This window comes from Callithrix jacchus, chromosome 6 (genome assembly GCF_049354715.1).
Source record: "Callithrix jacchus isolate 240 chromosome 6, calJac240_pri, whole genome shotgun sequence".
In the NCBI taxonomy this organism is placed as follows: domain Eukaryota; kingdom Metazoa; phylum Chordata; class Mammalia; order Primates; family Cebidae; genus Callithrix; species Callithrix jacchus.
This window is the reverse complement of record NC_133507.1, coordinates 100,429,013-100,452,564: the sequence shown is the minus strand read 5'-3', so window position 1 is coordinate 100,452,564 and position 23,552 is coordinate 100,429,013. Positions and strand designations below refer to the sequence as shown.

Here is a 23,552-nt window from a genome sequence, read left to right as displayed (position 1 = left end):
TCTGGATTGCTTTTACCAGCATCTAAGTATATTAAATTCATATTTATTTACCAAAGAAACATCTGCAACTGCAGGATGTTTTCCACCACACCTTCAGTCTTGGCACTATTCGGTAATTACAGGATAGTAAGTTCTGTATATTAGGCATTGTGGAGACATACTGAACAAATCCAAATAACTATTAGACTTCAAGATGCTTGCAATCTTTCTTTTTACCTATCCATAGCCCTTAACACAGCTTCTCATACATTAAAGCAATGTGGTAAATGTGTATTGCATTAAGTTACATATACATGAGTAGCAAATAAGAATATTAAAAAAGAACAATTTGAGGTTATAAGAGCTGGAATGAATATAGATGTGTAGAGAATAAGTGTAAAAATGAATAAGGACTTTGAGGCCTTAAGGACTACCTATAATGTTAAGCAGACATGCAGGAGAAAAACAAGTAGGCACTTGGAGGTGGAATTGGAGAAGTTCTCCAGAAAAAGGTGGTCATGACTCCACAGAGACAGCAGCAGACTCAGGTCACTGAGATTCATCTGTGGTGCCAATGGCTCTTAGATTTTCTATTACAGTAAAAATATTTATGTGGTATATACTCTATCCCACATACTCTTTTTAATGCGACATTGACACTGATCATTGATTTACTTATATTTTCAATATTATGAAATTAAGTTTGAGTTTCAAAACATATGACCAAGAAAGGACGTCAAAGGACCATTTCTTTGGAAGACTCAAAGATTGAGCAGAACTGGGTTTCCAAATTGCCAGAGCCCACTTTCTTCCAGGGCAATCTTTCTTTCAGCTACTCAGGGGCTTGCTGCAGCCTGTTTCTAACTCATGCATTCATTATCTAATTCCTTGGATGTAAACCCATTTCTACAGATCAAGAAATGGCTCATACTCTGTTGGGTACCAGATATACTGCACAAAACAGCAATAAAGTACTGACACCAAAATCACTGAATGACCTCTTAGACTCCTTTAAATAGCAGTCACTCTGTAGTTCACCACTGTCTAATTGCTCACTTGTGAAGAATATTTACTATTATTATTATTACTTTTAGAATGGGAAGTCAATTTGTCACTGATAACAGTCTTTAATCTTGAGAAAAAAATATGCCTTTAAATTATTGGCAGTTTTGAAAATTCTTAAAAATCACTGTATGCTTTTGCTATTCTGACCCTTATTATGTTTCTAAGCATAATATTTTAGAAGTAATCATGCAATTTAAAAAGAATAGATTATATTGTAAAAATAAATTTTTAAAAAAGAAATCCTCATTTTGGATTTTGTAAGTCACATTCTGCAAAGCTTTTGATCATTTCCCTCTAAAACCCAAAAGTTTGGATAATTTCAATTAATATTAAGTATAAATAATATACAACAAAAGAACTAGAAATGATTTAATATTTATTTTCATTCTTCCTTGTATCAACCGAAAAAAATTGCAAAGTAAATTAAATAGGTCTGACCACACTATTTTATCTATTTTAGTAGTGTCTGCCAACAACTTTATGAGCATTAAATTACACATTAAATATTCATATTAATGAAATTAAATGTTGTAAAATACTATTATCCATATTAGGTTTCCATAAAAACAATTGCAGTTTTTGCCATTATTTTTAAATTCTGCTCACAATTTATTAAAGACTATCTGCAGGTGTTTATGCTCTACCAAACACTATGGTGAGATATTTAAATATAAATATTATCCCATGTTATGGTAACAAAAGATTAGAAAAATTCAGCAGCATATTGGTAAATCTCAGCACTCCAACTTGAACCCAGTCCTATCTGACACCAAAACCAACATTTTGCTCTAAAATCCTACTTCTCAAAAAGACCCAAATATCCCTTGCCAATAAGAGAAATCTTCAAATTGGTTTTTTGAGTAGGTCCTTATATTCCTCTTTAAACTAAAAATCAACCAGAACAAAACAGAGGTCTGATGCCCAGATTAGCCAGTTAGCTTCTGTGGTTCAGAAAACAAAGAGAATTTGTTAACTCTTATTTGTTTTTCTCCCTATATGTGACACTGCCCTAGAGCAGGTGGATATGCAAGTGGGCATAACTGTCTACACATTCATTTGAATAAATGCCATGCTTCAAGGGCAGTCATTTCTTTGTCTTCCATTTTGCAGGTCATCATGTACTGAGGATGCCTCGTATGTGCCTGAGGGATGTCCCTTTCCTTGAGGAAGTTTATCTTTCAGTGAATCAAAAGAATATTTTTTTTTACCAAAGGGAGATGTGACTGAGATAGAAGATGGGGTTGATTTCTTTTTCTCTTTGTCTCATTTTAATACCTTAAACATTTTTCCTCAATAAATGAGACATGTAGTTAAAATGGGAGCAGAAGAAAACTAGGTAAAAAGGACAAGAAAAAACAATGAATTAAGAAACAGAACTTCCTTAGGGAGACATAAACAACTTTCAGAGCTTTCTGGCTTTTAGTGACAAAGCAGAAAAGTTTGGATATGAGAAACTACATAAAGCTCAATAATTAGAATTAGAAATGAACACTGGGGTGAGAGAGAAAATTAAATATTATATTATTTCTATATTATGTGTTTTTTTAAATAAAGGGAAAAATTGCTTGTATATATTAAAATATCTAAATAAAATAAATGGAATCTAAAACAAAAAAAGAATTATATTCCAATAATTTTAAGAATCATATGTGTTAGGCAGTGTTTAAGGGACTGTATATGTTGTATTTCACTCAATCTACAAAGCACTCTTAAAGCACAGGTTGTACTGCAATGCTAGTTTTATATTTAGAGAAACAGCCTTGTAAGAGGTTAAATAACTTGCCCAAGGACACACAGCTAATAAATGGCAAAACTAGAATTTGAACCCAGGAAATTCGATTCCACAGACTAAATACTTATCCACTATACTCAGTGATCATAATAAGAAATGTTAGTTTCATATTTACTGTTTCTAAATATTGTATTGAAAGACATAATTTTAGACAATTTTAAGCACTATTATATCAACATGATACCTGAGCTTTTAATAAGAGAAATAACTCTCAGGAATACAATGCTACATCAATATCAAGTTAGTTATGCATCAGATATCAGGGGCTTTGGTGCCTAGTACTATATAGTCACGACATAGCCTTACAAAATGTATAAAAATACTTAATTTCAAACTCAATTTCAAGATATAAAAAAGCTTGAGTCAAGTTTTCTGGGCATGGGAGCAGCTTACTGCAGGCCATGAATCCGGCAGGAAAAACCGATAGGAGTGATATAAACATAACCAATTGTTTCAGCAGTGGAATTACAAGTTCCTCAATGTTGCATAAATAACTGGTAAAGAGCACAGGGCTTGAGTAACTACTAAGCAGACATCCACAAATCAAACTATTTAGTGTCACTATTCCTGGCAGTAGCACCAAACGCCATGTGGGATGCAAGAAGTTCAGAAAATTACACATCCTTACACATGATTTAGTGATGGACTCCTCGAGGAATTTAGACAACAGACAGCTGCCCTGGTTAACTACACTTAGGGGATGTCTCATTTATTTAATCAAATGTTGTCATGTGAGACACAAAAATAATAAATCTTTAGATTCCTTTATTTCAAAAACAAATAAAATACTTACATTATTAACAGAAGAGCATACTGGTTTCGGTCCATAAAATCTTTGGGAAAGGACAACTGTAAAGGAAGTTCTTTTAAAGAAAGAGCAAAATATTAAAGATGGAGAGTCATTTACAGGTAAAACCATAAGACGCAGAGAAAGTTGTTCTTGAATAACATAGCATGCACAAAACTTTACCATAGTCGTCAATATGAAGGATTTTAATTTCTGGCTTTACTATCTTCTTCTTCAGGATAGCTTCCTTCAGCATAGAATTGCTTTCCAATATAAAATATTCTGTAACCAAAAAGGGTAGTGTAAATGGCCAACTCCTATGCATTAATCAAGAAACAGTGTGACACAACAAAAAATTATCCAGTTGTTACCATTTGGCAGGTGCTGTGCTAGGTACTGACTAACTCATCATTTTTCTTCTGAATTACTACAGCACTTAGTAATTACTGAATTACTAAGTGAGCTTTATTATACCAGTTTTTTCACTTGCTTCTATATTAAATTTATCATTTACATTTTCAAAATGCAAATCTAATCACGTTGCCAACCTGCTTAAGAACATTTTAGCAAAATACAAGATTATCTAGCACCAAATGAGATGAGATTCACAATGTCTTGATACCTTTACAAATTAAAAGGCTTAAATAAACACAGGATGAGGACACCTGGACTGTAGGTCAGGTGTTTAATAAGGTAGAAAAAGCATGAGCATGTAATATGATTCTAAAAATAATACTGCATAATCTGAAATACATGAAAATTATATTATCTAAGATGAAAAATACACTGGGTGAGATTAATAAAATATTAGAGACTGCAGAAGAAAAGAGTAATGACCTGGAAAATACAGTAATGGAGAAATATCAAAAAGCTTAATAAACATGAAGTGAACATCAGTAACTTGTGGAATTTTGATGTATATACATTGTATTAAATTTGTAGATCTATTTGGAGAGACCTTATTCATAAAAACAGTGAGACTTTGAATCCATATATATATATATATGTATATATATATACACACATTCACATATGTGTTTGAATATGTATACATATATATCCACGTGTACATATTGTAGACAGTTATCTATATGTCTGTGTCTATGGCAATTTGAGTCTTTAGTTTCTCCCAGCAGTATTATATAGCTTTATAGAGGAGGTCTATATTTTTATTAGATTAATTCCTAGATACTGCATGGATTTTTGATGTTACTTTAAACAGTGTTTTAAAATACTCTTAAATTTTGTATTTTCATTGATAAAATAGTTGAATTTTAAGTAGTGACCTACACCTGTTACATGATAAATTCACTTATTTTCAATAGTTTATTGTGTGTACATTCCACAGTTTTTTTGTTTCCTTGCTTTTTGTTTTGTTCACCCTATGTCTTCTGCAAATAAACACAGTTTTACTGCATATATTTCTTTTCTTACCCATTTTAGTAGAGGCTAAGTCCTCTACTACAATGTTGTACAGAAGGAGTGAGAAAAAACATTCTTGACTTTCCCAGTCCTCAGGGAGAAGCATCATTCTTTCACTATTAAGCATGATGTCAGCTGTAGTATTTTTACAGATATCATTCATGAAGTTCAGAAATTGCTTATTTATCATATCTTAAGAATTACTATTAATTAATTATTATTATTTGCCAAAATTTTCAATCTTTTTCTAAATCCTTAGAGGTGTCAGTGTAATATGGTGAGTGACATTGTTTGTTGAAGGTCACGGCAAACATAGAATCTTTGGGTAAACCCAATATGGCCATAATAATCATACTTTCTATAATTGCTAGGTTTGACTTCCAAGTTAAGTCAAACCTAGCAAAGTCATGAGAAAATTTGATTCTTGTTGTTGTTGTTCTCCTAATATATATATCTGGATTTGTCAAGGCTTGCCTGATACTTTTTAAAAGAGTTTGTGTAAGCTTGGTTTTAATTAATTAAATGTTGCATAGAATGCACCACTGAATCTAGCCGGAACTGGAGCCTTCTTTGTGAGGAGAATGTTAACTGCATATTTATATATTGTATTTCTTCTCGTGAATGTTTAGCGATTTGTATCTTTTAAGGAATTTGTTCACTTTATCTAAGATGTTAAATTTACTGGCATAAAATTACTTAGAATGTTCTGTTAGGGTCATTCTAATGTCTGCAGCATTTCTATGGGCATCATATATTTTATTAATGTTATTACATTTTTCTCTTTTTCTTCTTGTCTCTCTCTCTAGAATTTTGCCAATTTTGCTGATCTTGGGGAAGCAACTGTTGGTTTTATACATTTTCTCTACTGTTAGTCTATTTTCAATATCATTTATTTCCTTCTTATTCATTTTTTATCTCCTTCTTTTGACTTTGTTTTAATTTGCTCTTCTTTTTCTAGTTTCTTAAGGCAAAAGAGAAGATTTTCAATTTAAACGTTTTCTTTTTATACAGTAAGTTAGAGTCATAAATTTCTTTCTAAACAACACTGTAGTACCCCCTAAATCAGGATATGTTGTGTTTCTATTTTTATAAAATAAGTTAGAGTCATAAATTTCTTTCTAATCAAAACAGTAGTTACCCTAAATTTGGATCTGATGTGTTTTTATTATCCTTTGGGCACAAAGAATTTTCTAATTATTTATTTTGTATTGATCAATGTGTTATTCAGAAGTACAAGTTTGATGACAGAGTATTCTTATTTCTTTTCTTCTTTTTTTCATATTTATTTATCTAAATACTTAATTTTTAAGAGCAGTTTTAAGGACAGCAAAATTAAGAGCAAGGTATAGAGATTTCCGCCGTATCCCTCCCCACCACACACTCATTCCCCCATTATCAACATGCACCACCAGAGTGATACATTTTTAACAACTGAAAAGCCTACATTGATATATTATAACCACTGATAAGAGTTTACATAGGGTTTACACTAGGGTTCATTCAGTATTGTACATTCTATTGGTTTGGACCAATGTATCCATCATGATAATATTCAGAAGATTATTTTCAGAGCCGTAAAAATTCTCTGTCCTCTGTCTGTCAATCCCTCCCAAAGCGCTCCCAATCCCTGGCAACCACTGCTCTTTTTCTAACTCCACAGTTTTGTCTTTGCTAGAATGTCATATAGTTGTAATAATATAATAGGCAGCCTTATCAAACTGGCTTCTTTCACATAGTGCATGCATTTAGGGTTCCATGTCTTTCTATGACTTAATAGCTCATTTCTTTTCAGTGCTGGATAATATTCCATTGTCTGGATATTCCACAGTGCATTTATCCATTCATCTGCTGAGGTACATCTTGGTTGATTCCAGGTTTTGGCAAGTATGAATAAAGCTGCTATAAAAGTCTATTTGCAGGTTTTGCTTAGACATGATTTATCAACCCCTCTGGGTAAATACCAAGGAATGTGATAGCTGGATCACATGGCACAAACTGCTAAACCATCTTCCAAAGTATCTGTGTCATTTTTTTTTAATAATTCTTTGGGTTCTGGGGTACATGCGCAGATCATGCATGGTTGTTGCATAGGTACTCACATGGCAGGGTGGTCTGTTGCCTCCATTGCCCGTCACCTATATCTGGCATTTCTCTCCTTGTTATCCCTCCCCAACCTCCCCACCCTCTGCTGTCTCTCCCCTAACCCCCGGCAAAAGACTCCAGTGTGTGACGCTCCCTAGGCAAGAATGAATCAGAATATTTAGAGGCCAGTAAGCTGAAATGTACCTGCTTTGACAATCACTCTATTAGAGTGAGGTATAGCAGAAACCTTATTTTAGGCATATAGGATTCACCTCCTGCCTGTAACATGGCTCATATCACTTGCTTTACTGTTTATATACATAAGATCAAGTTGATGCTTTGTGCAAAGCTTTCCTCATGCTGGGATTTTTTTGAAGAAGGATTTATAGAGTATATGACTCAGAATACATAATATAATGTCTAAGACCAATGCAAACCATAACTATTCTGAATTGTCTTCGTGGGTACTCACGTGCTGGATTGTCTGTCTTATGCAGGCTGACCACTGGGACCCTTGGACCTGGAATTTAAAAATATGTGTATAAACATTTTTTATCTAAGTAAGTTTACATAATGTTTTTTTAAAGACATCTAAGTAAGTTTACCTAATGTTTTTTTTTTTTTCCTGCAAATGGAAGCACTTTGTGGTTAAAACACAACGAAACAGAAACCAGACCACTAGCTTTCATTCCTATTTATAGATATTTTATTCAGAAAAGTAAGTGTATATGGGAAGGAAACTATTTGCAGAGATTATTGTGAAGATTCTCTCTTCCCTTAAATGCTCTATATTTGTTTTTAGCTAATTATACATGCTTTCTCTTTATTGCTAGTCTCTTATAGAATAGTCACTGATGTTCAGAAAGCTGATTCATGACCATTTCACCACTTATCCACTGATCCAAGATTAAATTCTATTTGCCACTCAGCCAAAAAAGAAAGCAAGCATGCATATTTGAAATAGTTCATCCATAAGGAAAGTTTAAAAATTGGGTGGTAATTATATGTTAATATAAAAATACACTAACCATAATCTCCAATTATTTAAAATATACTAGCTAATATGTTATTGTTAAAAGTTATCTTGAAACTTCACTTCTCTAAGAAATCCCATCTAAAACTAATGTTTTGGGTTTTTTTTCTGGTGTCATTAAACAAGAACTTCTTTTTTGATTACTTCATTTCATTTATTAAGAGAAAAACAGTTTTAAAAAGTAAGTCTTCGTATATCTCTCATTGTGTCTTTAAAAAGCACAGCTTAATATATCAGTCACTGTAGCAGCACTCAATTCCTCATATTAAAAGAGGACACATGAGTTCCATTTAATCTCTGGGAAATACAGTATCATATTAAAGGGAAAATGATTTCTCTGAATATATTATAGAGATACTACATAAGCATGTAAGACTACAGCACATTGTTACAAAATGGGAAAAATAATAATGGTGAATATAATTGTTCAGAACTGAAGAAAGCTAAAGCAGGAGAATTCAATTTCTATAGGTTCTAAATTTCCATAGATCCTAAATCTCTTAACAACCAAGGCATTGTTTTAACAAGAATACTACTATTACTTTTCCTAAAGACTAGGTAAATTAGTTCATGATTGTGGCATGGCTTTGCTGATATAAATATATTTATTCACCTTTTAAAATTACTCATGTTCAAATAGCACTTATTAATTATGTGTTAGTTTATTGTCTTACTCTCAATTTTTATTTCTATATGAAATATATAAAAAATTATATCTTGGTAAATCTATATATAATATATATCCTTTAAAAAATTTACAAATTAAGAATATGAAATCATCTGAAGTAATATTGGCTAATGATACCAATAGATACTGATTAAATGCAATGAATAAAATATATCAGAATTCATACATTATCTTACCTTCACAGAATAATAAGAAATGTTGATTCATGGGACTAAAACTGGCATCAAAATATGTACATTGTTCTTTCATAAAATTACATGAAATGCATTGGCGATTCAATAATCCTTCAGTAGAAGCACTGGAGAAAGAAAAAGGCAGTTATCATAGAAATGCTACTATTCTAGGCACTTGAATGTGAGGCATTCATATTTAAATTTAATATAAATAGAGGAGTTACACTGGTGCTTGCATAGAGGTTCATTGTAAACTATGACTCACTATATACACAAAAAGTCAACTTCAATTAGTAATGTTAAAATACATTTTTCTTAATCTATTAACATTAAAATTATATATTCCTGTATGTATGTAATATGTATGCTTGTAGGCATGGCTACAAACAAAGAACTGATTTCAATGGAACTCAAAATAACTTATTGTTTAATAGATATTTCTGTGTAAAACCTTAAAGGGAATTTTCCACAGAGACTATTCAATATTCAATATTTAATACATAGTAATTGAAAGAATGAATAAATATTTCCACAAGTCAAACAAAAAAAATCAAGCTCATTATTTTCTTAAACATTAAAAACATTAGAATTTGGTAACAGGGCCAAATTTCCCCCATCATTTACTTGCAGAAAAATTATTGATTAAAAAATGTTGTATCTGTATTACGACACATATAATGGCTAATGACAATACATACTTTGAGATAAAGAGGTGGTAAGGAGGAAAGTCATCATATTTCTTTTACAGTGATGGTCACAGAATTTGAGAAATTAATACAAGGTTGAATTTCATCTACCAAATTTTTTAATAAGTCCGAATGTAAAATTATATAGGTCAATGGATGAAAATACTGTTGAAAATACCTTTTAAAAACTTTATCAGACAAAAGGGTCTCAATTTCATTTTGGAATGAAACATGACTTTTGGATATATTTTTACAAATAAATAATATTCATGTTGATTTTGATGTGCAATATGCCGTAGGCATGGGGATTGGAACAGGGATGTTGAGGCAGATACAAGAAACAGTTCACAGAATCACAATTCCATATTTGGAACACTGTGAGATGACTACAATCTAAAATTTTCTTCTAGTTTTACTCATCATAACAGAATATTCACACTCAATTTTTTTCATTTTATATAATTTAGGTTAAATCTATATAACACAAAATTGTAATTTTAAGCATTTCTAAGTGCACAATTCAGTTTCACTAATCACCTTCATAATATCGTAAAATTTTCACCACAGAAAGGCTTAGAAATTACCCCAGTTGCATACAGCTATTCAGTGACATACTAAGATTTAAAACCTTTTTCTCCCTACTCTTCCATAAAGCTTTTAGAACCAAGTTCCCTGAAGATTTATGTGGTATTTTCTCATTATTTAGATTATGAGGTTGCTGAAATAAGGAGATACAAAATTTGAGACAAAGTGACAATGACTACTGTAGCAGTTCTGATCCTGCAGGGGTGCCTAGTGACATATATTAAGTCAACCAATGATCATTTTTATAGCCTGGGCAAGACACTGATTGCATTTCTGGGTCAAACACTAACATTATCTTACAGTCAAGCCAAGTGGCATTTGATGAGCTATTTAAGGGAAAATTTACTGGTACTACATTTTCTTTATAACACAGATGACTACACTAGTACATGTCAGAGATATATTGACTGTTCTGCCTTAGTCACTAGAGCGGTAAGACAGGCATACAAATCTAAGAAGTCATTATGATTCAAATCACATTTTAGACTAATAATGGGGAGAAAGATTGAGGCATTTCCATTTTCTGAACTTGGCCAAGTCTAATCTTCCGATGCTGTCATTTTTCTTTGAGTTTTATAAAGTGAGAGTTTTATAAGATATAACGTATGTCCACCTCTCTAAGGTATAGTTTATTGTTACTGATATCAATCATAATGTATATTTCAAGAAAGATAAGCTTCAGGTCACTAAAAGAAAAAATGACCAGTACTTTGATCAAGACCCCTAATGCAAAATGCAAATCACTAACTCTAGAGCTTTGCTTCCTGGCAGTCATTAGAATTAAGAACATGGGTTCCAGGAGGTCCAAGAGAATAAACTAAGAATATAAAAATTATGTATTAAGAAAGGCGATTAAAACAACAAGCTTGTTTCTGATGAAAGCAAATTGTGTATAACTAAGAGTGTGTGGGGTGATGTAGAGGAAGTTGGGATACTTTAAACATGCATTTTTACTCTCAAAGGAGAGTCAATACTACTTGGAAAGAATTAGTGGTGACGCTTCTTCAAACATGATGAATATCCCCTGATAATATGTCATGGCACCTTTGACACTTTAAAAATGGATCTGTAAAATGAAAATTAGAACATGTATATAAAATCAAGAATTAATAGGCTGTTTGCCAGCCAAAAAAGAAGTCATTCTTGTGAGATCCTGGTGAAAGCTTTCTGAGTTGAGGAGACATTTTAATACTAAATAGGTATGATCTGGAGCACTTTTTTTGAGTATAGTTTTGCATTTGGGAAAGTTGAGCACATGTAATTATTTTCCCATGTATTGCTTTATTTTAGTAAGCAATGAGCACTCATTATTTAAATGAGAATGCCTCCTCCTGCAACAATCTCATTGGGTTTTATGAACGACAGGACAAAGGGGGAAAGCTTCCTATTTGATACACTAGATTAACAGTTCACAACATTATATTGAACAGGAATAAATTTCACCTGTGCCACATTAATGCCCTGAAAACTCAAAATGAGACTTAGCAGAAGATAAAAGGAACACAAGGGAAAATATGTAAATGTCTCTGATGTGGAGAGTTGAGAGAAGTCAGCCACAAAAAAGATGTTAAGAAATTGCAAATGCAGGTGAAGAAAAGAATAAGGAGAGAGAAGAGTAGCAAGGGAGCAAGCAGGCTCCACTGTCTCCAGTCCTGCCAAGGGAGAGGCTAGTGCAAGAGTGTGAAGCTTTGTCATGCGAAGTTCGCTCTCCCTAGCCATGCTGAAAAAGACATGCTGAATTTTTCCTTCCCTTCCTTATGCTACATAGGTAGCCATTGAGAAGCTAATCTGTGTAAAGAAATCCTTGCAAACTGCTTACCTGTACAGCTGCCTTCCTCTAGGAGAAGACTCGGTGCTCAGAAAGTAACTGTCCAGGAAAGAAAATAACACAAGCATTAGACACAGATCTATTTTTTTGTGATCTGTAAATTTTGTCACATTGTCACATTTGAATCTTGAATTCACACTGAATCTTCACTTGAATTTTCAAAACTGTCAAAATATAGATAGGAGTTGTTTTGCTATTTAAACACAGGGCTTTGATACATCTGGAAACACAATTTTCCCCTGATAAAATCATCCTTTTTCATAATCTCTTCCAGTCGTGTGTGTGTGTGTGTGTGTGTGTGTGTGCATGCCTCTGTGTAATATGTCTCTGTGTGAAGTGTGGAAGAGGTCTTTAAAGAAAGGTTATTCTTTCTATGGCTGGCTTGTCCTGACTAGGACTATGGGGAGCAAAACATAATTCTAGTAGAAAAGATGGCATTTGACAACCCTGACTTGTAGCCTGACTAGAGAACTGAAAACACTCACATTTTTTGAGTAGTTTCATCATATGCCAAGATCTTTATCACTTCCCAGTTTCCTGATGTCAGATGCCGCACGGTAATTTGCTCACTTTTACTCTGCAAAGAAATAGAAAATATTGATTTTCCTTTTATTTAAACAGCATCTTTCTGGTAAACACGAATGTACCAACTGCTCATGACACTTTGAATTCTTTAATTTTCAGTTAATATTCAGTTTTCTGTTCTACAGCTCAAGGATGAACATGCATTCCTGTAAACACACACCAAGGCAAGTAGATTAGTGACTTTATTTCGACTACAGAAAAATCATTTGGAAAACTCCTCCAGGTGAGGGTGAGCCAAGTGTACCATTTTGATGGCAACATTTGATACCAAGTTGGGACTTTGATCACACGCATCTAAATGACTGGCAGCTGTATAGCTAGCTTTAAAAAAGAAAACATTTTAGAACAAACTACTCCAATAAATACTCAGCTCTCAGCTTAGTATTCATTTTAACCCTTGTAATACTACATTGCTGTAAGATTTGCCATTTCAATGCAATACTTTTTTTCTGAGATGAATTTATGTTGATGCTCATAGATACAGTTGTCACCATTATATGGTATTTTAATGTAAGAAGATAGCATATTTTTTCTGTTCTGACACTTGTTGTTTCTAAATTTTTGTTCTTAAAAACAAAATTTTTGTTCTTAAAAACAAAATTTTTGTTCTTAAAAACAAAATTGACTACGAACCTTCTCATTAATGTCTTCTGATGTATATGGCAGAGGGTTTTCTAAGACAAATACCTAGGAATGGGATTGCTTGGTAAAAGGATATACATGTCTTCTACTTAACTAGGAACAAATTATTTTCCAAAGCTGTACCAGTTTCTAATCTGTTAAGAGTTCTTATTGGTCCATCTCTTTCCTACTGCCTCACCAACAGTTATTTTCATTAGACTAATTGATTTTTGTCAAACTAATGCATATAAAATGGTATCTCATTTATTTCCTACATATTTAGCAAATACGCAAACCTGTAGAAAGTTGAAAGAATAGTACCATGAATATCCATGCGATCTTTACCTAGATGCACATTTTGAGTATTTCTGCTTGGTCCATTTTGATTGCTGACATTTGACAGCAATTTGCAGACATCATGTTATTTCAACACAGAATGATTAACAATCATTCAATCTTCACACTCAAGATTAACAATATTTTACCATACAAGTATTATAAATCACATCGATGAAGATTATATTAAATACATAGTCAGGTGTGGTGGCTCACGCCTGTAATCCAAGCACTTTGGAGGCCAAGGTGGGCAGATCTCCTGAGGTGAGGAGTTCAAGACCAGCCTGACCAACATGGTGAAACCCCGTCTTAAAAAAATAAAAAATAAAAATAAATAAATACGTAGTCTATATTAAAATGTATGCAACCATCCCAAATAATTGTGTGTATTTGTATGTATATATAATTTTATGTATTATATGTATTTAAAATAAATACGGGAATGAATCAAGGTTTACATATGGCATGAGTTGTCATCTCTTTAGTCTCTTTTAAAGTAAAACTGTCATACTATCTTTTTTGTTTTCTACAATATTAAGCATTTTTAAGATTCTTGATCTACTGGTCTTGTATGGAATATTGACTATTTTGATTTTATAAAGTTGTTTTCTTATGATTTAATATAAGTAAACAATTTTAAAAGAATATTGTATGGGATATACTGGATACCTCCTCTGCATTGTATCAGGAGGCACATCACTGCAGGTCTTCCACTCATAGCAATGCTGTTTACGTGAAAACTGCAAGACTTATTCATCATAAAAGTAAGTTTTGCCTTGTAATTAAAAATGGGGTAATACTTGCACATTATAAGAACATCTTTTTCCTGGTGAACTTTTCAATCAGCAGTTTGGCATCTGTTCATGACCATTCCCTGAATGAATTATTATTTTGAAGTGATATCTAATTCTAATATAACTTCTATATCTATTATATAGCATTCTTTGTGAAATAATTTATCCTGCTTTTCTTACTCATGTGTTCCCATTCTCTTTCTCTCTCTCCTCCTCATATTATTATGAACTCAAGTATATTATGTAATGCAACATTTTACATTTTATTACTCTTATTATCTTTATGGTGTTGAAAGAACATCAACAATTGGATAGAAGGAACTCCTTCAAGTCAACTCCTCTATTCTTCAGACACTACATTAGCCTTTGAGCACTTCTTTGATTTCTGTAAAGACGTTCCAATATTCTTTTTGCTTTCTCTGTCACATAGCTGTGATTGATCATTTAACCAAGGAGCCTCAGTTCTTTCCACTGGATTATGATATTTAGATATCAAGATTTGGAGTTAGGTATACTCATTCCAATTCTAATCTTATTAGTTCCAGGAATTTTTTTTAAATGAGGGCATACAAATCTCTATAGACAGATGAAGCAGATAGATGGATGGACAGATAAAGACAGAGATTTCCATATACTTCCTGTTTCTCCATTCATGTGTATATGTATTTCTGTGTGCTTGTACTAATACACCCAATTACATGTATATCAGTTTTATTTATATTTAGGTAGACTTGCTTATCTTAGTATTTCAATTCAGGCCTTAATATCTTCATTCATTTTATTTAGGTTTCCTTAAAAATATGTACATGATTCAACAAATACATTGTATAGATATGTATAGACAGGTATGTATATATGCATGCATGTATATATGCTGAGAGAGGTCCTGGTCTCATACTTATGCCCACTCTTATCATATTAAAAATTTATTCATTTTCTAATTGTTCCTTTTCTTTTAAAAATTATAATAAAATTGTTTTAATTTCATAATTATAAATATGAATATAATCCTAAATATGCCAATACATAAAAATTTAAGCCTTTCCCCATCTTTTTTATTCCTGCATAATTCTCTGTTGTGTGAATGTACCATAATTTATTCAACTAGCCTCCAATGACTTACATCTCAAACAATGCTGCAGTGATTCTGTGTATGTGTTTGTTCAGCGTGCAAGGATACATCTGTAGGATACATTCCTCCATAGGTGCAGTATCATCTTGCACATCTATCAACAATATACATGACTGCCTTCTCCCGCAGAGATATGTTACAGAGTGTGTTGTTCAGTGTGAATTTTGACATCCTGGTAAGTGATATAAGTGATACTAAGATGTATCGATCAAAATTCCCTTCTGGAATAAAAGAATTATTTGACCTGTGGTTTGGAGTGTGCTTGGTCAGTCTTCTATTCTTATCTGTCACTCTTCTTTAGGAATCACTTGGTGCTATAGACAGAATGTTTCCATTCTCTTTGCAAACTCATATGTTGTAGAACTAATGTGATAGTATTTGGAGGTGGGGTTTGGGGGAAGTAATTAGATAATAAGAGTGAATAACTCTCATGAGATGAGTTCCCTTGTAAGAAAAGAGAGAGATGATCTGTCTCTCTCTGCCATGTGAGGATACAGCAAGAAGGCTACCATCTGCAACCAGGAAGTGAGTCATCACCAGAAACAAATCAGCAGGCGCCTTGATATTAGAATTCTCAGCCTCCGATATTTTGAGGAATTGATGTCTGTTGTTTAAGCCACCAATTCTATAGTATCTGTTACAGCAACCGACACTAAGACACCTGAACTAAAGAAAACTGTCTCGCCCAAGAGCACACTCTGCAAAGACAGCCCCCATTTAAAGCCAGATTGATCAATATTGGCAGGCAGAACCCAGCCCTCTTGCTCTGACTTAGGACTGTTCTGAAGGGCGATGCCATCCGAGGCCTGAACTCTCTGTGGATCAGCTGAGGCATTCATTCAGAGGGCACCACAGCTCAAATTACTCTGTCCAATCTTGCTTCTGTCCCCTTCTTTCCAAAGTTATTGATCTCCTATGGATTAACTGACCTGTGGGATAATCTTCATTTCACCATTTGCTTTCTGTGGAATTCAATTTATGAAGTTATCTTGCTGTAATTTCGTTTTGTTTTTATCTTAGAAGTTGAAAATATGTATTTTTTAAAATAATTTTATAATTGCAAATGGTTATTTGATGATATTTAATTCATACTGAAGTATTGTTTTAAAAAATTCCGCTGCTTCATAATTGTATATCTGAGGGAGGATTTTCATCATGTATTGAACAGTTTAATTCCTACTTTTCATTTTGCTCACATAGCAAATTTGTATAATCTATTGCCAGCCTATATTTTGTTCTTTAGAAGTATCTTGAATTTTCCAAAATATACATACATAAGTGTGATGAAGGATTAGGTGGCTCATAGCTTTCTATTACTAATACCCTAAAGATTAACACTCTATTGAGGAACCTAAGGTGGCACTATTTGGATTGAACAGACATTCTGATATCTAATAAACTTTTTTTGCAGGGTCTTTAATTTCTATCACTACTTTCCGTCTTTTCTTTTGCCTCAAATATTTCAAGAGACAACTCTCCCTATCATTTTTTTGTCTCTTTTTAGGTGGTATTTTTAAAAACTGTTATCTCTGGTTTTGTACATACTCAAGCTACTTCATTCTAATTCCTTATCTCAGTGCTAACTTTAAAGGGAATATTACGAATACTCCATTATCAGTTATGCTATATTAATGAAACTTTTGGCAAGTGCCTTCATCACCTTAAAGAAGTTCCCTTTATTCCTAAATTTTTAAGGTTTTCAAACACTCATTTTGTTGAATCTATTTGTATCCTACGTCTGTATCTATTAAGGTGATGATAATTTTCTTATGAAGATTTAAACACTGTCAATTATCTTATATATTTTTGAAATTATAAGGAAATGTAACAATCCTGTGTGAAAAATATAAGTTAATTTTTTATATGCATTAAATAAGTCAACTTGTCAATATTTGGTTGAGTATTTTAAACTTTCTTATATGGGCCTTGCTTATATTGTCTTAATTTGGTTTTGGCTGCAAGATGATACCTGTGTCATAAATTCTATTAAAGATATACCATCTTTTTTCATTTTCAGAATAATACAAAATTAGAAGTACATGTTCCTAGACTATCTGGTAAGATTCTCTTTTAAAAACCACCTTTCCCTGATGTAAAAAATTTCAAAACACTGATTCCATTTTCTTAACACTATGGATGATTTTGATTGTTTCCTAAATCTGATTTCATTTTTTCCTAGATTGCATCCATTTCTCCTAAATTTCAAGTTTATCAACATGAAGTTATTCATAATATTATTTTAATATTTTAAAAATCTGCAGTTTTGTCCCTTTCCATTATTTATAACTAGGGAAGCTCAAAAGTATAATTAACCTTGATAGCTATTACAGATTTAATTACTTTTTCCAAAGAACTTATTGTCTGCTTTATTACACAGTTTTATTTCATGTTTGCTTACTAGCTGAATAAGTTCTACTCTTTCATTTCTAATTTTTCTTTTACATTTGAATTTATTCTCTTCTTTTTCTAAATTCTGACATTGTATTATATACATAATTTCATGTATGAATAAAAAATTATTGCATATATTTAAAAGTATCATTTATATGTATTGCATATTTTGGCATATGTAGTATTTTCATTTAGTTCTAAGTATTTATTGATTGCTCTATGAATAAAAATTATATTTTATTTCCAAAGGTAAGACCTTCTAAATGTTAACATTTGTGCAATTCAATTGCATTGTCTTCAGACAGTGTAATCTGTCAACTTCCAATGCATTTGGTAGAAATAAATTCAGAATCATGTTCTTATGGGAAAGTTTTATTATAACATCTATTATCCCATAAAACTGAAAGTGTAAACTAAAAGGGCATTCCATACTTTACTACACATGCAAACTAACAGAGTCTTCCTTTGAAAAATTTTCTGTCTTAGTGGTATGTATTTGCATTTCAATATCTCCCTAAGTAGTCTATTTTATGTTCTCAATGGAAACTCTCTAGATGTCTAGCTGTTTAAAGTCAATAGCAAGCCTGTGACTCCTTTATATCACCTCTTTTTTATACTGTCTGATGTACTTCTGTGATTTCTAAATATTTGTTGACTAAAGGTATAAGTACAAAGACACCCAACTGGTGAGATATGAGACCTGCACAACCCAAAGGCTGGCACAGAGTTCTAAAGTCAGACATTTTACGGTCAAGTTCCCACAGAAAAGTAACTCAGTGGATAGCTCCTCTTGCTCATTTCCAGGCCCTGCTTTGAATGAGAAAAGGAAAGGATACTAAAATTTCAAGGTTTTAGTGCATCTTTGATGTGAATTTAAAGATAAAAAAAAATCTAAAAACATTAAAAAAAAGCGAAGAAACTTTGTTCAATATTTGAAAATATCTTAAGACACTTTTGGTCCACAGATTTCTAGGTTAATTATTTTCTCTGTTTTTCAGGGTATTTTGGGGTGTGTGTGTGGGTGTGCATGTGTGCATGTGTTTTAAGGACAAATGAGATGAACATTAAAATTGCCATGAGTAAAAAGTCAATGGTTTGAAAAATGTTTGAACCATAGTATAAAAAAATAAAACTATACACTATTTACTTCACTGATCCATTTAGTTCAAAATATTACACTTTCGAGTGTAGGACCAAAAGATTTCTTGCTAGAAGCCATAATAACAACCCTACATCCTTTTGATTTTATTTTAAACAGCTGTAATTGCCTGGCTTGCTTTTTATCTACCAGGGCAAATGTGGAATGGGGAATAAGTTGAACTTGCATTTTGTATATAATAGCAAAGATTTACTTTCCAATAATCTATATAAGAATCTCACAGCAGTGAGCACATTAATTTTGACCTGGTTAATAATCTTAATACCAATCAGAATATGGGAGATGACTGAACAACAGTTAAAAAATAAATATCGAGGGATTTGAGCATATTTCACAAGGGGGTGTTTGTACTTCAATTAGGTTTTCAAGCACCTTCAGCAGAAATAAAATCATAGGAAAGGCCACTTACAAAGCAGGAGAGAACAGCAATTTTTACTCTACAGTAACACTTCTTTCTTTCTGTGCATCCATAATCTCTGCAATATTAACTTGATAGAATAGAAATACTGAATATAAATATAAAACTGTAGTAGACTTTTGATAAAGGCAATATGACAATGTATTTTAAATTGAACTAATATTTCAACTTTAATTGTAGACTAAAAAGCAACACAACTCATGAGTTCATTCATTCTTAAAAGAGGGCTAGAAATTTGGAATAGAATTTTTATTTGGAACATTAGACATCAGACAAGTCACCTTGAATTCATGAAGATTTTCTTGTTCAAGGAAGTTAAGTATTAGTTTAATAGTTCTATTTACAAATTGGAAACACATTGGTAACCATACAAGTTTAATGATGCATGTGCTTTTTACCTAATTACACATTATTCATTCAAATTTCTTATATTTTTAACTTTTATAGTTTTTAAATAAGGGAAATGCTGTAGTGCTTAAAAATAGCATGCTTTAATTTGCCATCTATTCATCACATGAGATGAGCTAATTGTTTTCAGACAATGTCCTAATCACTTACAGCAGTGAAATTTAATGCAAAAAATTTTATTGGGTTGATTAGGTGATAGAATTGTGGATTGGGGGCATGCTATTTTCCACAGTATTTGTAATGAATAATGCCACTTAAAATTGTTCCAAGTGAAATCATCAGCTCTCATGGGTAAAATCTCATGTTGCTGATAGAGAAAGTGAATGGATTCACCAACATATAATTTTTCATTTAACACAATTTTAGAAGATGACAGGGCAATTCCTTACACCCATGAATCTGAACAACTGAACATAATTAAAACTCTGCTTACTCCACATTTGAGAGAAAAAGGTACTATACCTTTGATAAAAACCTATCTTTTAGCTACAGCCTGAATTGCATGACGTAGAATGTTATAGTTCCTGAGATGAGAATTCAGAAGTTACAAGTCTACATAACAAATATTTATCAGGAAGGGAAGGGGCAAATATCTAAAGTGATTGAAAGCTTAATGGTCTGGGGTAAGAAGTCTTGTATCCCTGTATGACTCAGGAAGTACATAAACTGATAGTAATATGCATACTAAACACTCTGTCCGGAAGAACAAATACTTCGGTTACATAGATTTCCAGGAAAGCCTGTTTTATTTAATATTGTCTTTAAAGGAATATCGAAAGTGGTGAAAACACTCAAAAATTTTGCTTTTATACATTCAAACTGAAAGTGATCTGGAAATACATATATTAGGACTTATAAATTTTTTACTTTTGATCCAGCTATTCCAGTTTTGTTAATCAATACTAAAGAAACAATCCACAATATAAGTAAGCTTTATATACAGTGACATCTATCATTACAACAAATTGCCACTAAATTAAACACACAACAACAAATAAGGTTATCAATGCACATCCAGTATTAATCTTCTAAAGTATTAATCTTCTAAAGAATTATTTTTCAAAGTTATTTAGTACTGTGGGAAAAGTAAGCATTTAAAATTTAAATTTGACATATCAGGATGCAATAGTGTAGTTTACATAAGGTTACGATAATGTTTAAATGAAGGCTGGAGGAAAACACATGCATTCTTTTCTCTTTTTATTTTTATCTTCTAGAATCACTTTAACAAGGACAGCTTTTGGGAATGAGAAAAAAACCCACTAAAATATATGTATTGACAGCCATCACTCTCCATATGAAAATAGCCTGAAAGCAATAATTTTCTAGCTTGGTCCCTAATTAATTTTTATCTATTTACTGATAATATGAGAGAGCAAAATGTTTGCAAAAATTTAGTAATTTCATTTAGTAAGGTATTTCAAACAAATGGATATATTCTGAGTGAACCAGTAAGCTCTCAAACATAGGTAAGCACCAGGTACTGCAAAGGTGATCTGGCTGACAGTTGGCTGCCAAGGCCCCAGGCCTGTCATTTCTCGCTTTTCAGGCATGACAATTTTAAGTAGAATTATGTAGCATGAGAAGGGAAGGAAAGGGGGTAAAAAGTCATCAATGCTGGCATGCATTGCTGTTTAGACTGTAAATTACTATACTATTTTTTAGAGTACCAATTTGCCATTACATCACAACTTAAACAAATACATACATATGGCTATACTCTGCCTAAGTATCTTTTAACATCTAGAAATACAATTTTGTGGGAAGAATTATAAATAGGAAAAAGTGTTTATAGGGGTTTTAAACTCTGAATTCTTTCTAATATCAAAATATAAAAATGACTTTAATGATTAATAAACTTGGCTCATTTAAATGCAGTATCGGCTAGGCGCAGTGGCTCATGCCTCTATTCCCAGCACTTTGGGAGGCTGAGGCAGGCGGATCACCTGATGTCAGAAGTTCGAGACCAGCCTCACCAACACGGTGAAACCATGCCTCTACTAAAAATACAAAAATTAGCTGCGCATGGTGGCGGGCACCTGTAATCCCAGCTACTTGGGAGGCTGAGGTAGAAGAATAACTTGAACCAGGAGGTGGGGTTGCAGTGAGCTGAGATTGTGTCACTGCACTCCAGCCTGGGTAACAAAGTGAGACTCTGTCTCAGGAAACAATATATAAACAAATAAATGTAGTACAGTATGTCTACTTGATGTAATGGTGAGCAGCTATTAAAATCACAGGGAAGAAAAATATAAAATATTAGGAATACAATTAAATCCTGTGGGAAATGCTCATTATTTATATTTTTCATGCTACAAATCTATATTATGATATAATTGCAATCTTTAGGGGAAAACTTTATATTTCTTATGTAAGAAAGAATTGGAAGTATATACAATAATGGTTTAAAAGTATGAGAATGTGAGGTGATGATATTGTGGGTGATTTTATAGAATCCTTTATTCAGTTTATCCAGTTTAAATTTTTCATTATTTTAAAGTGTTTTTATGTCAATTAGGCAGTCATAATTCACAAATAGCTTTTTTGTTACCTATTTTTAAATTGAGGCAATGTAATTCAAACTGTTTCCCAAAATAATGTATGTGTTTGTGTTTGCTTAAAGGTAAGTATAAATTGTATTTACCTAGCACTGGCTTCTGACTCATTAGCAAAGTAGATAAATTTTAATCAATTGCCAAAATATTCATAAATAATCATGCATTCATGTTCATTTCTCAATGAGGAAAACCACCAATTATCTAAACAGCAACCAGAACAGAAAAAAAAAATGTTTTTTACTTCAATGAATGCTTTGTTATAGTCTCTATATAGAAGAGAAACAAAGTAAATACAATGTAGAACTTTACCTTAGGAAGTTTTTCATTACAGAAATATAGGAATTAGCCTGAATGTTAGGCTGGTTTGATTGGGAAATAGAAGGTATTTCTTCCCTAGGCTTTAAAGAAAAAAACTCTTGGTTTGGGTGTGTAAATATCTTAATTCCTATATGTCAACATCATACTTTAAAAAAGATATTATTTCTATTATTTATTTGTTGAATAATGGATACAAAAATATAGTTAGATAGAATGAGTAAGATCCAGTATTTGATAGCACAACACGGTACCTACAGTCAAGGACAGACTGTCTTCTTTTGGGAATTGTATCTATAAAGATGTATTATACATCTCTTTCTATCCTTCACTATCTCTTATAAATATCTATAATTTATATTAATCTTCTTTAGCACTTAGATTTTCACAGAGCTTCTTGAATATAAAATACTGAAATTTAAAAATTCAATGAAATGCCATAATCAGTTATAAGATTTGGAAAGTGTGATATTTTAGTGGCCAAAATAGTTCTCTAGTATTTGTGATAACCAAGTTGACTCTTAATTAGGAAAAGTTTATAAAGTAAGGTAATTTGCTAGTCTAGTTCCCTTCAGTTTCATACAAAAGTTCCCTTAATTATACCTGACTTATATAATCACTTAATAGCTAGATATAAAAACACTCTAAATTTGATTCACCTATAACTGCATATATTTATTTAGAGCATAAATAGGATCACATTATACATTAGTTT

At 32.2% G+C, this 23,552-nt stretch overlaps 1 protein-coding gene across 5 annotated transcripts in view; it reads right to left on the bottom strand.

The window, feature by feature from the left end:
* The window catches only part of DPP10 (dipeptidyl peptidase like 10), a 1,417,953-nt gene that overhangs the window by 39,775 nt on the left and 1,354,626 nt on the right, over positions 1 to 23,552 (bottom strand). For all 5 annotated transcript variants that reach the window (XM_078327944.1, XM_035306582.3, XM_035306580.3 and 2 more), the window contains 6 exons: positions 12,606 to 12,697; positions 12,112 to 12,159; positions 9,025 to 9,146; positions 7,600 to 7,647; positions 3,807 to 3,905; positions 3,630 to 3,699 (listed from right to left, as the gene is read on the bottom strand). In XM_078327944.1, coding sequence (XP_078184070.1) covers positions 3,630 to 3,699; positions 3,807 to 3,905; positions 7,600 to 7,647; positions 9,025 to 9,146; positions 12,112 to 12,159; positions 12,606 to 12,697 — 479 coding nt within the window. The remainder of the gene's footprint in view (positions 1 to 3,629; positions 3,700 to 3,806; positions 3,906 to 7,599; positions 7,648 to 9,024; positions 9,147 to 12,111; positions 12,160 to 12,605; positions 12,698 to 23,552) is intronic.